The sequence below is a fragment of the Hypoxylon trugodes genome (genome assembly GCF_022578975.1).
Source record: "Hypoxylon trugodes strain CBS 135444 unplaced genomic scaffold F4822scaffold_8, whole genome shotgun sequence".
In the NCBI taxonomy this organism is placed as follows: Eukaryota; Fungi; Ascomycota; class Sordariomycetes; order Xylariales; family Hypoxylaceae; genus Hypoxylon; species Hypoxylon trugodes.
The window spans coordinates 1,434,548-1,449,502 of NW_026250023.1; the positions used below are offsets into that span (position 1 = coordinate 1,434,548).

General features: G+C 47.0%; 4 protein-coding genes across 4 annotated transcripts; 2 read left to right on the forward strand and 2 right to left on the reverse strand.

Moving 5' to 3' along the window:
• Window positions 1-21: 21 nt before the first annotated feature.
• Window positions 22-2,061, forward strand: F4822DRAFT_413521 (uncharacterized protein). The gene has a single exon (XM_051459055.1). The coding sequence runs from the start codon at window positions 207-209 to the stop codon at window positions 1,833-1,835; it is 1,629 nt and encodes a 542-aa protein (XP_051311355.1). The 5' UTR covers window positions 22-206; the 3' UTR covers window positions 1,836-2,061.
• Window positions 2,062-2,494: 433 nt separating this feature from the next.
• Window positions 2,495-4,565, reverse strand: F4822DRAFT_348172 (Deuterolysin metalloprotease family-domain-containing protein). The gene is made up of 4 exons (XM_051455917.1): window positions 4,072-4,565; window positions 3,820-3,905; window positions 3,049-3,753; window positions 2,495-2,995 (listed from the first exon to the last, which is right to left on the reverse strand). The coding sequence occupies exons 1-4, from the start codon at window positions 4,209-4,211 to the stop codon at window positions 2,874-2,876; spliced, it is 1,053 nt and encodes a 350-aa protein (XP_051311356.1). The 5' UTR covers window positions 4,212-4,565; the 3' UTR covers window positions 2,495-2,873.
• Window positions 4,566-6,717: 2,152 nt separating this feature from the next.
• F4822DRAFT_348162 (beta-lactamase-like protein) lies at window positions 6,718-9,921 on the reverse strand. The gene is made up of 2 exons (XM_051455916.1): window positions 9,677-9,921; window positions 6,718-9,606 (listed from the first exon to the last, which is right to left on the reverse strand). The coding sequence occupies exons 1-2, from the start codon at window positions 9,820-9,822 to the stop codon at window positions 6,897-6,899; spliced, it is 2,856 nt and encodes a 951-aa protein (XP_051311357.1). The 5' UTR covers window positions 9,823-9,921; the 3' UTR covers window positions 6,718-6,896.
• Window positions 9,922-10,654: 733 nt separating this feature from the next.
• F4822DRAFT_438252 (beta-sandwich domain of Sec23/24) lies at window positions 10,655-13,894 on the forward strand (the record flags this gene model as incomplete). Its single annotated transcript, XM_051462495.1, has 4 exons — window positions 10,655-12,004; window positions 12,058-12,496; window positions 12,549-13,741; window positions 13,811-13,894. 4 exons carry the CDS (start codon window positions 10,655-10,657, stop codon window positions 13,892-13,894), a joined length of 3,066 nt encoding a protein of 1,021 aa, XP_051311358.1.
• Between the last annotated feature and the right edge of the window lie 1,061 nt (window positions 13,895-14,955).

The following is a 14,955-nucleotide window of genomic DNA, read 5'->3' on the forward strand; positions in this document are numbered from 1 at the left end:
TAGTAGCTCTAACCCTTGTAACGTTCTCGTCACCAACAAATCTCAACCCTTTCATCATTCTTCTTTTCATCCACCTACACCTCTGCACATACGCGCTTTGATATACCATCTTGCGCCGTTCTAGTTGCGTAACTTAGCACTTGAAGTATCATAAGCTCTCATTATTTCACGTTTCTATCATCAGAGTCAGCTTCCAACCATACGGAATGATCGCCACCATGTCGGAGGAATCTGATATTGAAGACCGCGTCGCATCCGATGAAAATGACAGCCCTGGTGAATCCGACTCCGATCGATCTGATATTTCAGACGCCAACGGACTCCTGGATATGGAAGCCATAGAATCTGATGATCAATCCGAAGATTATGATGATTTCTTATTAGATACCGCTGAACCATTGTATCTACCTGGGTACAATAAATTGCCACAAGAACTTCGCACACTTATCTGGGAATATTTCGATCCACTCATGAAGGCAAAAGCAAGAGTATTCGCGCTTCGGGCATACAGTCCTGACGAGATTTCTGACAGCGCCCTCCTCGCATCTCAAACAAAACCAGCCAGAACTATTATGTCCATTAATAGCGAGTGTCGACAACTCGCCTTACCTTTCTATCCTAATACCTTAGAGATGACTAATGAACGCGGCCTCATCCGTTACCGCGATAATACAGATATAATTCTTCTCGAAGTCGCCACACCTAAACAGATAGAGGCTTGCTGGTTTAATCTTAAGTGCCCTAGTCTTGTCGCTTTCAACGAGAACCCCCTCAACTGGCACTGGGAGGATGAGACACTAATGCCCCGTCTATTCCAATGTTTCCAATCCTATGGCCTGCCAATCACCGAGCTAAAATGGTGCGCTTCCAATTTGACTAATACGTTCTATCATCGTGAAAATGAGGAGTATCAAGGCATAATCAACGAAATAGAGATTGTGTACTGTTGGCCAGGGGATCACTGGCCAGAGAACTCCCTGGACGACATCCATCCTATTGCTTGGTATTCTAAGCAGCCTATTTATCCTCTTATCGAAGTTTCTGGTGAAGACATTCCCCGCCTTGAGAAGATGCAAGCGGCGGTGGCTGCTGGAGATGCCCTAGATTCAGGTTCCGATGATTCTGAAGAAGAATCTGACGTTGAGGATGAGTACGAAAGTGAGGGTATAGATGATGCGACGATTGGTAGTGACGAGGATCAATCTGAGGATGACGATTTGGTGGTGCAATCTGGTATCGAGGACAATGAATCCGTTTTTGATGGATTTTCTCCTATCCAAGACGAAGATCCTGAGCTCCTTTTAGGAAATGGTTCCCAGGAAGTTGGCAACTTTTCTAGTCTCGAGCCTGAGTCCCCAAGTCATAACAGTGAACCGGAACAAGACAATTCCGATGAAGGACCTACACGGAAGATTAACCGACGCAAGCGTCGCATTGTATCTTCAGATGACGAAGAAGACAACGAAGAAGAGGAAGAGAAAGAAGGAGAAAGGGAAGAAAAGGAAAAAGAAGAAAAAAAGAGAGCTAAGACATCATCGCGCTACAAGCGCCGTCGAGTTGTATCTGAAGATGAGGACGAAGGCGATAATGACGACGAAGACGAAGAGCCTAAACCAAAGTCTTTGTTGGAGATCATAAGCCAGTCACGCCAGGGGTATCTCGAGCAGGACTCGGTCTCGACAATGTCAGATCGGAGTTCTAATACCGAAGTGTCGAAGGAAAACACCAGCTCTGAGGAGGACGGTGCCGAGCTCCAAGATGACGAGGTTGGGGATGAAGATGAGTTCCCGAGCTTTATAGGCGCTTCTGAAGACGAGGGAGATGATGGATGGTAATCGTGCACAGCTGCGTGGGAAATACTACAGGGATACGTGCCACAGGGGTTACGTAATTGCATTGCACTGAGGCGTTCGGGGATCTGTGCCTTATAAATCTGGATTTAGGAGTGGCCTAGGATGGATCAATACACCTTTGCCTATTTGTTTTTCAATACGCATACCGATACTCAAAGATAGATTACTACGAGTTCCCAATAAAAAATCACCAATGCTGGCCAAAAAAGCAAGTACATGATCTAAACGCCCACGCCTAAGATACCTAGGTAGTTGGCTTTATTCTTACTACTTTTCTTATTTGCCTTCTTGGTCTTCTTTCTTCTCTTCCTTTTTTTTCTCTCAGGAAAAAAAAAAGGTTGGATGTTTCCGCGAACTTGCTGCCTATAAATCATCGAGGTAGTCGTAGTCAGAAATTACGCCTCTGAAAGCAGTGCGGTTCTTGGCTCCCTAGGTAGATCCCTACCTACCTGGGTAGGTATAGAGATGTTGAAAAATACAACCTACCTAGGTACCTGGTAGGTACGTTAACAACGCTGACGACCACCTCATTGATACCTTATGGTCCCATAATGTTTTATTGAGTAAGAGCGGTACGTACTTCCCATAGCGAGGAAAGTCTAAATCGGGGGCATTCAACTTACGTCATTTCATGGTAGCAGCTAGAACTTAGATTGAAGGACGAACATTAAATATACTTTGGGTACGTACACAACGACTTACCCCTGAATCGAGGCCATCCCAACAGACCAGATCACATAAATCACTAGCTATCGAAAATGGCTCAACAAGTTCAACCGTCATCGGGCCAAGGATAGTAGCTGTTATTATTCAAGAGCCTACAAGTTACTAGTGCAGAGGTACTCGTATACATACAAAGCTAGCCCCCCTTTCTGACATGTCATAATACTGCTTCGTATGAATAGACCGCTAATAAATACCTAGGTAGCTTGGTATTGAATATAGCTCAACGCCTCCCGACAGTGATGAAACTTCAAATACCCGAGCCAAATCCTCATGATCACAACACGAGGATATCGTTTAGCAATTATTGAACACACTATTTGCGAAGATTGCGTACGTGTCTGCGTTGTTAAGAGCCTGATTTGTCGTTAGTCTGGTCGCAGCGTCGTAACCGTATCCAAGGTCTTCGGTGCCGGCGACTTTATTTGTTAGTTTATGAGTTCTTTGAGTGCTGAGACTGGTAAAAGCTTACTTTGAGTCAGGTGGGTGGTTTCATGGAGGGTGGTGGTAGCCTGGTCCTGGGCGTAGCATGTGCTGGTCAGAGCAGGCAGCGCTGTGTAGTATAGGTTGCAATTAACCATGAATGAAGCTGACGGGAGCGTGTAAGCCAAGACATTTGAGGAACACGAGCTGTATACGTCGGTGCAGTACAGGTCGGAAACGCCGCTTGAGGTGCTTCCGCACTCGCTAGCAACCTTAGTGAAGACGCTTGCTACAGTGCTACGAGTCGAACTAGAAGTCGTCTTGAAAAATTCGGTAAACCTGGTGGACGAGCCAGAAGATGCTGCAGTTGATGCTGCAGAGGCCAGGGAACGACAATTATTGACGGCAGTGTTAGTAGAGCTGAGCTTCGAGCCTGTACAGTCCTGTTGTACGTCGATACGTTTAGCATGGAATCGACGGCGAACATCCCTCGCAGCAACACCATCGACTTCGGCGGTAACGGAGCTACCGGCGATAGAGTAGACGCCAGCAAGGTCGGTGGTGTTGACCTCGGCATAACTAAGGGCGCCCTTGGAGACAACATCATACTTGCCGCCGGCACTGAGGTCGTAGACCTGACCAACATCGAACGTAGCCTCCACAGTCTCACCAGCAGCGATGATCCGGAAAGCCTCCTCACTGAGTCCACTGGTCATAATGCGGAGACGAATTCCATCGAACTGGAGCTTATTTCCTGGTATATATATTAACTAATACCATTTTTATATAAGTAACATTAGATTTATCTGTGGCAACTTACCAGCTTGGAAAATCTCAACCTTCTCGGTGGGAGTATTCTCATCTAGGAAAGTACCCGTCTTGAAGACCTTCACGTCAATGGCGCCCCTAGAAACCTAAAGTTAGCTATGTTTCTGGTTGGTGATCGAATTCACCAAAATCCTGTCTCGACGATTTTTCGAGTACAAGAAATATCAGTTTTCAATTTTTTGACCCCGGGTCTGGACAGAACTGACTTTTCGGGAGCACACATGGGGAGAAATATTATACATACGTGTTAGTAATGCTAGCCTTAACGGCGGTGTTGCCAACCATCTCAAGTTTGACATCGAGAGGGGAGTCGCGCTTGGTCAGATCGACCGATACAGCACTGGCCAGTGCGGCGAGGAAAGAAAGACCGACGGTGAACTTCATCTTGATGAAAAGGTTTTGAAGTTATTTAGAACATACGGTAGCCAGTGATTCTGTTCAGGCTACTTGCTGATGAAATTCTTCAAAGTTCAGGAGAGCAGACGGCGTCCCTTTATAGCCAACGGATGGGCAATTCCGACACTACCTAGATATAACCCACGATACCAAATTGTGTAAATTCGACTAAGATATGTTTCTAGAACGATTCTCTCTGCACATTTGGGAAACTGCGAAGTAAGGTAACAGAGAATCGTATCTTCAAGTCCACCGAAACCTGGGCGCCAAGCGAATGGAATCATACTCTCGGCGGCGATATGACCCGTCACAGCTATAGACAACAACGCGCTTCTTGAAGCTACGCCGCGTCGAGTCGTCAGCATAATCAATCTAACCAATTACTAGTACATCCTCATTCAGGCAAAGACATATTGATGTGGCATACACCCAACTGTCAAACCCATGGAGGCGATGCTGCAGGAACGCGCTCGGGGAGAAGGGCGATAACAAGCCGTTTGCCAACTTCGGAAGGAGACCTTCATAGAGCCTCGACGGGAGGAAGATAGCAGTTTTCTTCAGTATCCCTTTTAAAACGGCCGATTCGTCGGAACTTACCACGGAACCGCGGAATATACTGCCATATGTACTTCAATTGTAACCCCTATTTAACACAAAAATAACCTCCCACTCGAGAACAGCAATTTTCGCTCTCATTCAGTCGTCATCGCATTGCGTTATCGACTGGATCTCGAGAGTACGGTGAAGAATGCGGCCTTCTCCGTACGGCAGATATCTATAGCATTTACCCGGTAGTGAGGGAGGAGAAAGTTGGTTGGGGTCACTATCTTGGGTATCATTGCGACCCGCGCAACAGTAAATCTGAAAAACAGGGGGCGCAGGGTTCTGGAATGCCGATAATCTTGGCATTTAATATGCTTATCAGTCCCCTTAGGGAGTATGTCCTGATCTTTGGACGAGCTGAATTGCAAATCAAGAAGCCAAGATTCGATGTCATGCGACTGACGATTTTCATAATCTCCAAGTATACACCTCCTATTATACTAACGATCTCGGGGATTTTCGTGCATATTCACTAGACCTTCCTAATGTCGTCAGGATCGCCTCTTTTTTTTCCTTTTATATTCGAAGTATACCAATTTGTCGGGTTACCAGTTGTAGTCACTATCCTCAAATTTGACCTTCTTGTTTGGCGATCTTTTCCCTTGGCGTATCGCAGATAACTGACTCGTGGAAGTTTCTAACCGCTCGAATTATTAGCCCAGCCGGGGAAGCATTATAAGGTTCTTCGAAAATCTGGAGTCGTATGTCATCGATATCCTGGTCACCTCAAGTCCCGGCTGCCCTTAGACTTGATCGAGCCTCAAGCTTAATACAACATCCGTTGATGTTACCACCTGCTTGTTTAGACTAGCTTTCCCGTCTTCTTATTTTACGCCAAGCTACCATCGCCGAGCCTTTCAAGCTTTCTCGCTAGTACTCCCGTCTTCCCGTTAACCTATCGATGATTTGAAGGCGCTCCTTGTGGGTTACGTAGGATAAGCGATTGGTTTTATGTTCGCCGATAGCCGTTAATGTTGACATCTGCGATCAAACGTTGGTCGATCATCTAGCATCCTCGATCGGCAGGTACGGGAACGCCTCATTTTTTGGAGCTGTATTCAGCACTGCCCCTCCCAACAGCCTGCATCGCGTCGAATGGCACCTCTCAACCCCGTCAGGGCCTTGATCGATATGCCGTCCTATTTGGAAGGTGATGTTATTGGAAATTATTCGAGTATATTTGTTGTCTATCAAGGCGACCGCGTCAAATATCTATTCCAATGAGATTCCCTGTTTCAGCAGCTACCTGTAGGAATATTAGAATGATTGGAAAAGCAAGAACTTCCGATACCAACCGTTGCGGGGTATTATCTTGCCGCTTTGTCATAGTATGGTGTCACCTACTTGCATCAGTAGATAGTCCGGATGTCCGAGGAGGTACGACAATCCTAGCGAAAGAACAAAAGGTGGTAATAAACTCCCTTCACTTTTCTTGAAGACGCTTGGGAAATCCGTATTTTCTGAGAATTGGAATTGTATTATGGAAGAAAATCACAAGATGGGAAAGATGCGGTACATGCGGCTCTGGCGCAGTTCCTATTCATATAGACATTCCTCAAGGATGAGTACCTTGGTGGACATGTAGCCAGGATCACAAGAATAGCGCCAGAATTGTCGATTCTGTACACATTTCCCCCACAATTTTTTACCAGTTTTAAGTAACCCGCACTATCGTCGGTATATCAAATGGTTTGCTCGTGGTACTTACACGAGGAGTTACGTAAGTCGCCTGCGTGGTCTACGGTAATTTGAAGTTGAACGAAGTTTTCCTATTTCGGAGTCCTGTACCGACAAGCTCACGAAGACCTATCTGGGAATTTGATAGAACTGCCTCGAAGAGTTTATTTAGTAGCTTGACAAATGGTCATCAGTGTTAGCATGGACTAAGGGCCATTAAACAATCACATTCATATCCAAGTCCGAATACATTTGCAATTAGAAGCATTTTGATACGCTAATAGGTTCTATCGATATGATGCATTAGAGGATGGCTTTTGGTGTATCTGCGAACTCGGTTTGGTATTCAATTCCACATAGTAGTACATGTCCGCGAAAATGCCCCTCATTCGCTTAAGCACCGGCAACTACAGCCAGACTCTCATAGATAGTCCTTTTGACCGCGTAGAATGTACCACCAAGCTGAGTAGCCGGACCCCCGTCCGTCGGTAGACCGATACTCTCGACATCAATACGACCTGCTGTAGTTTTCCGCACCACCACTGACCCATCGATAAGTAATGTTCCTTCACCTCTAAACTCTGCCGTGTGGCCCGATTGTTGCATTGCTTTTCGCAAATCCGCTAACCTCAAATCTCCAACGTGTAGAGGCTGAGCGACGGATCGCGTCGCCGATGCCATGTTAGTGGGAAGAATGTCTAATGTAGGTTCTGTGGGAATATCCTTCGCTGGTGGAACATTTGCATGTTCTTCTGAATCTTCGGTTTTGAGTCGCTTGTTGGCTGCTTCTTCCTCTTGGCGTGCCGCTAGTTCCCTCTGAACTGCAAGCAACTGACCCGTAACCGTTGCGATGCTTAAGCCGCGGACGTTCTGCCATTTAAGCTGTTTAACAAGGGCGGGGGCAAGTTTCACCACCCAAGCGTTTGTATCCACGCTCGCGTCAATTGCCACACCTATACTCGGCGTGTAGACGCTGACGGAGCCCTCCGCTAATAGCTTCTTGCAATCTGAAGCGAGCGTTAAGGTCTCTCCCCCGGTTCCACCAATGAGAACAAGTTTCCGGGGTTGAATCAAGGGAATCAACATGTGCAAACTTCGCTTGTCATGGACACCACTAAGATCGATAAACTCGACTTCGAGGTTGACGGCAATAGTCTCTTTCGTAAAAACCAATTTCGAAGGCCCCATACTTGTCTCATCAAGATCATCAGGGATTCCATCGAGTTCGTCTTCAACAGGTCCATCGGATACTGCGATTTCGAAGTCGTCGGTAACACTTCGCGTAAGATTGGGTCGCTTTGACGGTCCTAGGCCCTGGTTCTTAGCGGAGCCTGCGGCGTTATCCCATTTCCGCTTCTTCCCAAGCTTCTCCTGGTCGTCACTACCCATTTGTGCTAAATCTTGGCCGTCGTTATCATCTCTCTCTTCCGCTCTGAGGAAGTCCTCAGGTCGAATAAGTTCGCCATAGTCGTCACCCCGCTTTCGACGGACTGGGTGCGGAAACATCCTATCTCGGCCCTTCTTGTTCTTAACATCGAAATCGTAGACGCCCTTTTTCTTCAATAGTACGTTGATACCGAGATCTTCGTCCGTGAGTGCGGCCTTTTTCCTACTTGCTTGCCCCATCGTAGTCGCAACATTTAACGCTCTGCCTTGTTGCTCGTTATCGGAATCTTCCGATTCAGACTCGGATTCCGAAGCTTCGTCACCCACATCCCCAGCCGCTTCAAGTGCGTCGGCTCCTGTACTCCGAAGGGTGGTCTGAAGCTGACGTTGCTGTGCAAGCCATTGCTGGTATCTTGCTAGGTCGTTACCCTCCAAAGCCTGCCTCTTCGCATTAATAAATTCAATTTCGTGTTTAGTTTCGCCATTCACATTGTCGCCGGCACGTTCCTGACTGTCTTTCCACCACGTCCAAAGACACCTTGCTAGAGATGGTTGCGTTTCTGACGCCAAAGAGGGATATTCGGTCAAGATGACCATGTTCTTCGGGTCTTGTGCAATGCGCCTTAGTACATCCTTCGAGAAGCCCCATTCTAGAGTCGAATCGCTCGCAAGAATAACCCTGCTAGTTGGGGTATCCTCTTCAGTCCCGGCGCCGAATACCTTGTCGATTTGACCTTGTCTGTCGAGAAGCTTTAGAAACTTGAAATCAAATGGACCGGCTTCCTTGCCAGATTTTGCCGCATCCGCTGTGCCGTTAACTTTCCTAGAGCCATCGACAACAGCCTCAAATTCCCGGACGATACTATCGTCCATCCACTCGAGCATGCTACGCGCATATTTCATAGTACTATGAATATTGCGACTTGCAAGGTAGAGTTTAGCGGATTTGAAATGGCCCTCGCCCGTAGTCGTATCCGCGCGCCATGCGTGATCCATCAAATATGCCAGCTCCAACACACGAGCACTTGAATCAATGGGTATCAAAACGGTTCCTCCTCTTGCGACACAGGATTTCACCTTGTTTAGTAACTGTTCATCTCGCTTACTTCGACCTCCGGCAATCGAAGTTTTCTCGCCGCCCCTACTACTACAGACCAAAGCTGTCGGCTTTCGAAGCTGTTCGATGATTTCCGAGCCTCCACCTCCGGCACCGCCCAACCAAGCTGCTCCCGCGTACACATTTTCACGTCCTTGATTCCAATCTACGGCATACACGATAGACTCCAGTCCGTGTTGTATGTGCCATATAGTTCCTCCAAGTGTGCGACCGGAGTTGTATGCGGTAATTGTTAGACCATTTAAGGGAGGAGAAAACGGCGATCCTAGAGGTTGGTGCGGTTGCGAGTATTTTAAAGGGTGGATGAGTGAGAAATAGGTTGCGATTTCTTCGGGGGTGGGCGCTTGTAAGAGGATATCGGAGGATTGTTGGGTCGCGTATGAAGCCTCATCAAGGGAACTTGATGGAATAGTCGTAGCGGCAAGAGGAGTCGAGGAATAAAGATCTTGAAGTAAAGTACGGCCTAAGGCGATGATAGGTGATGTCGCGTAAACGGGGATCCTGGTGAAGAGAGGGAAGTGCTTGCAGCAATGCGCGAAAGCGGCGATGTGGTTTGTCGTGGCATGCGTGAGAAGAATAAGAGAAAGTGTCGGGACTTGTCTAATGTCATCATGAATTAGTTACCATGAAAATACTAGCATCATGAATGAGAATAGTTGAATAATCATACTTCTCTAGTTCTTTTAACTTTGCGACATCAAAAGACTCATCCCAACCAACATCGACCAAGACCTTTATGCCTCCATCTAGCTCAAGTATGGATTGCGACGCGGATGACTCCGACAGCGCCCCCTGTAATGAGCTGAAGGTAAACATCGCTACGTCATCATACTAAATGGTTCAGAAGTAAAGTTCTACCAAATGCGATAATTTTATGGTTGTATTTATTGGCCGTAATAGATTTGCGCGATCAATTAGTTTAAAGACGTTGAGGGTTGAAAATGGTGTAGTTGTAAAAAAAGAATGAAAGAGTCGCGTATCATGACGGGCTCGGGAATTACCTTCTACTAAGGTTCTAAGGACCTACATTCTCTAGCGCAGATTTGGTAGCTCCTAGCCCTGAGCGTCGATTAAGGTAAGCGCTGCACGAGCCACGAGGCGCGCCATTTAACCTTGTAAAATTTGAATGGTGGCTTCCATTACCTAGGCAGTGGGTACCTATAACGGGGTCTAGGCCTGATTATCGGGGAAGGAAAGGAGGAAGATAACCGGATAATCCCCGGAATGATATCGTGTCAATTCCATAATTCTAATAATTCTACACCTTCAATTGAACCCTCCATCCAATACATTATGACCCCTGACTGTGTTCCATGCATCGCTCTATCTTGGCTTTGATTTCAGATGTCAAAATCAAAAAGTGGCCACAAAAGCGATACGATACCAAAAGTGACAACATTTCTGTAATTCAATACATGTAACCTGTGAACAGTCTCCCACTATCACGATCTCGAATTTACATCTACGCGTCTTCTCCTATATACCGAATACCTAGACCATGGAAGATATTCGACCCTTATGATTTGCCGAATCCCGAACCGAATCCTGTCTACACCTTGAGGTATACGAGGTATAGCACGGTGTAACGATAATTTACGAATTCAGTTTACGAAGAGATACCCAACTACGTTGTCAACAATCCCCCATCATGGCGGACTATTCCATGTATCATTCCTTAGGGCAAGGCGAGCAAATCGATCCTAACGATCCTAATCGAACGAGCCAACCTGCCCCTCCTCAATTTCAACCCCCCGTTGCTCAAAATCCCTATCAACAAGGTGTCGGTTACGGTTCTCCCGCACCCCAAAATCAGCAATACTATGGAAGCCCACCCCCACCCGGGCCTGGGGGGCCTTCACCAGCTGCTGCACCCGGCTTTGCACCCCCGCAAGATGGCGGTCTTGCCTCGCAGATGGCAGGAATGTCGCTAGGAGATGGACAACATACAGCACGCAGAAAGAAGAAGGATCGACACGTATTCCATGCTGTCGAGGCGCCCCCTGGTTCTTCCCAACCATATAACGGTATACCACCAGCAGGTACACCAGCTACAGCTTTCTTGAATGCAGATCCTTCTGCGCAAGTAGGTGGGCAATTCATCGGACAACCTGCTACGCCGAACCAATTTCCAGCACCCGTCAATGCGCCTTTCCACCCCGCCGCCCCTGCGACCCCCGCCGAGTTCGCTGCAAGAAACGGCCCGATAGATCAAGGTCAAGCGCCGACGTTTGTACCAGCTTCGGGTGGAGGACAGGTATCACCAGACGATATTCCGAGTGTGCCAGTGTCCAGAGACATGCCACAACAGTACTACCTCAGCAACGTATATCCCACTTTCGAGCGTCATGTACCTCCTCCCGCCGTCGTGTCCTTCGTTGCCTATGACCAAGGCAATTCCTCGCCCAAATTTACTCGATTAACAATGAACAGTATACCAGCGAATTCGGAAGGTTTAAATAGCACTGGCTTACCCCTAGGACTTGTCTTACAGCCTCTAGCTCGTCTCCAGCCTGGCGAGATGGAGGTTCCTGTGCTTGACTTTGGGGATGTTGGACCACCAAGATGTCGAAGATGCCGAGCCTATATCAATCCATTTATGATGTTCCGTTCCGGGGGGAGCAAATTTGTGTGCAATCTCTGTACATACCCCAATGATACCCCCTCGGAGTATTTTTGCGCGACAACACCCCAAGGAGTAAGAGTGGACAGGGATCAGCGACCAGAACTTACAAGGGGAACTGTCGAATTTACGGTACCTAAGGAGTATTGGACGAAGGATCCCACGGGTCTTCACTGGTTATTTGCGATTGACGTTACTCAGGAGTCATATAATAAGGGGTTTTTGGAAGCTTTTTGTGAAGGAATCCTTGCTGCGCTTTACGCCCCTGAAGAGAGCGAAGAAATAGACGAGAATGGTGAACCGAAACGACGAGTTCCGCTTGGTGCCAAAGTTGGATTCGTTACATACGATAAGGATATCCATTTCTATAACTGCAATGTGAGTTCCATGACGATCTTCTTATAAGGAGAATATCGCTAATGATTGTTTAGCCCGCCCTAGAACAAGCACAAATGATGATCATGCCAGATATTGAAGACCCCTTCGTACCACTCAGTGATGGGCTCTTCGTTGACCCTTACGAATCTAAAGCTGTAATCACATCACTACTTACACGATTGCCGACCCTTTTCGCAGATATTAAAAATCCGGAACCTGCTCTATTGCCGACATTGTCCTCGTGTTTAGCTGCGCTTGAACTTACTGGAGGAAAGATTGTATGTTCGTTATCCGCTTTGCCTACTTGGGGCCCCGGTCGGCTTTTTATGAGAGACGACGGGAAGTATCCAGGAGGTGAAATCGATAAGAAACTTTTCACTACCGAACATCCTGCGTGGAGAAAAGTCGCCGAAAAAATGGTCGCAGCCGGTGTTGGTGTTGACTTCTTCCTAGCTGCACCCTCTGGTGGATATTTGGACATAGCTACCATCGGTAAGTGGACAGGAGAAGCCCAGCATCATTAATGTTAGCTAACTATACCAAGGTCATGTTTCGTCTACCACAGGTGGAGAAACCTTTTACTACCCCAATTTTGTGGTCGGCCGCGATAATGCTAAGCTTTCCCTTGAAATCAAGCACACGGTTACAAGGGAAACAGGTTATCAAGCATTAATGAAAGTCCGGTGTTCCAATGGCCTCCAAATATCAGCTTACCACGGCAACTTCATACAACATACCTTCGGAGCCGATCTTGAAATAGGGGTTATAGATGCTGACAAAGCCGTGGGCGTTACGTTTGGATATGATGGAAAGCTCGATTCGAAACTCGACGCTCACTTCCAATCCGCTTTACTATACACGACAGCCTCTGGCCAACGTCGAGTAAGGTGTTGCAATGTGATCGCCAGTATTAGCGATAACCCTCGCGAGTGTATGAAATTTGTGGATCAAGACGCTGTTTACACAATTATTGCCAAAGATGCGGCTTCTAAACTCGCCTCAACGTCTACCACCCTAAAGGACATAAGGCTAGGTTTAACAGAGAAGACCATCGACGTCCTAGCAGGATATCGCAAGAACTTCTCGTCCCAATCTCATCCCCCAGGACAGCTTGTCATGCCAGAAAAGCTGAAGGAGTTCGCTATGTACATGCTTGGGCTTATCAAGAGCCGAGCATTCAAGGGAGGGAATGAGACATCCGATCGGAGAGTACACGAAATGCGTATGATCAGGTCAATAGGTGCCGCGGAGCTCAGTCTCTATCTTTACCCCAGGATGATCCCCATTCACAACTTGAATCCAGATGATGGATTCCCCGATGAGCAAACAGGCTACTTGAAAGTGCCACCGGCGATCCGTACATCATTCAGCCGAGTTGAACCAGGTGGAGTATATCTGGTAGATAACGGACAACAGTGCCTACTATGGTTCCATTCCCAAACCTCGCCTAACCTACTGGTGGATCTTTTCGGAGAGGGCAAGGATAGCCTCAACCAACTCGATCCATACAGCTCTTCCCTGCCAGTTCTACAGACACATCTTAACGCTCAAGTCCGGAATATAATCGAATTCCTCAAGACTATGCGCGGTTCTAAGGCATTAACGATTCAATTGGCAAGGCAAGGTATTGATGGAGCTGAATACGAGTTCGCAAGGATGTTAATTGAGGATCGCAACAACGAGGCACAAAGTTATGTAGACTGGTTGGTGCACATACATAAAGGTGTGCAACTCGAGGTATGTCAATTATGAACTCGCTTTTCTCCGTGATAGGCCGAAGCCTGTTACTAATATATTATGGCGTAGTTGGCTGGGCAAAGACGAAAAGAAGGTGAAGAGCATAGTTCCCTAGCATCAACATTCCAGGGATTGAGACCACAGTACTGGTAAAATACCATTGACGGGAGTAAGTACATGTACAGATAGCCTCGACCCGAAGACCTGGCACTCGGACACAGACTAGATCTTGAACAGAGAGAATTTAGGAGAAGCCGCTCCATATCTACGGCACGTCTATCCGACCAGCCCATCTCCAGATTCCACTGTATCGGCAACAGATCACCTTCCCCATAAATGGAGACAATTGCATATCTCCCGTCCCAAACGCCAAACGATCGACCCATATTTTTCGATGTTTGGTGCTGCTAATCTAACCCTGTGTCTCCCAACCTACCCAAATAAGAAATGCCAATGTAGGGGCCAGCAATATTTTTCTTTAGCCTTCCGCAAAATTATCTCGTCAATCAATTGCCTACATGTTAATCCTAGCTAAAGTTGAGAGGACCCCAACTCGGCCGAAATCATTTCCATCTCTGCATCTCGCCTATAATCACAGCAAACAAATCCCAACGGAAGTAAAACCCGAGACATTTGAAAATAGCCGACTGCTTCAGTCCGTTTCAACAACAAATAACGGCTACGAACCCCATTTTATTCGTGGACTGATTCGGACCAGGGTGTTTGCGGCCGATCATTGAGTCATGTATAGTTTAGTGAACGGATTCAGCCTTGATCATGACTTGATGGTGTGCTATTTATTTACAATACGCATTGTGCCGATACGGATTTAATGAGGTAAAATGAGCACTTTGTCGCTAAAGTCAGTTGACCTTGATCTATATGTTTCAAGGAAGCATGCATAAGCACTGTCAGTGGACGTCTTCGCCGTATAATTCAAGTTTAATCATCGTACAAGCAGCCAGCCACAATGGCATCGTGCGTGGGGGAGTCGGGATCACCTAGTAAACAACGCTACGGGTTGATTAATCGCCTCTGTCGAACCAGATCAGCTCTGGTCAGCCTCATAAACCCTTACATTAGGTGGTCAGGCATCCGATCTATTCCATTCCCCAAGCCATTTACTCGCTCTGCAGGCACCCTTTGAGAACATTCCGCCAAATGAAGATTTATGTGCCCTTAAATCCTAGGTACTCATGGTATTGATAACACGG

Bases quoted from the DNA above. Each gene is read 5' to 3' on its own strand.
- F4822DRAFT_413521 (XM_051459055.1), top strand. From the start codon at position 207: ATGATCGCCACCATGTCGGAGGAATCTGATATTGAAGACCGCGTCGCA.
- F4822DRAFT_348172 (XM_051455917.1), bottom strand. From the start codon at position 4,211: ATGAAGTTCACCGTCGGTCTTTCTTTCCTCGCCGCACTGGCCAGTGCT. The intron at 3,906-4,071 runs GTATGTATAATA...TTAGGTTTCTAG, and splicing joins AAGGCTAGCATTACTAACAC to GGGCGCCATTGACGTGAAGG. The intron at 3,754-3,819 runs GTAAGTTGCCAC...TATATATACCAG, and splicing joins GGTTGAGATTTTCCAAGCTG to GAAATAAGCTCCAGTTCGAT.
- F4822DRAFT_348162 (XM_051455916.1), bottom strand. From the start codon at position 9,822: ATGTTTACCTTCAGCTCATTACAGGGGGCGCTGTCGGAGTCATCCGCG. The intron at 9,607-9,676 runs GTATGATTATTC...TGATGACATTAG, and splicing joins AAGTTAAAAGAACTAGAGAA to ACAAGTCCCGACACTTTCTC.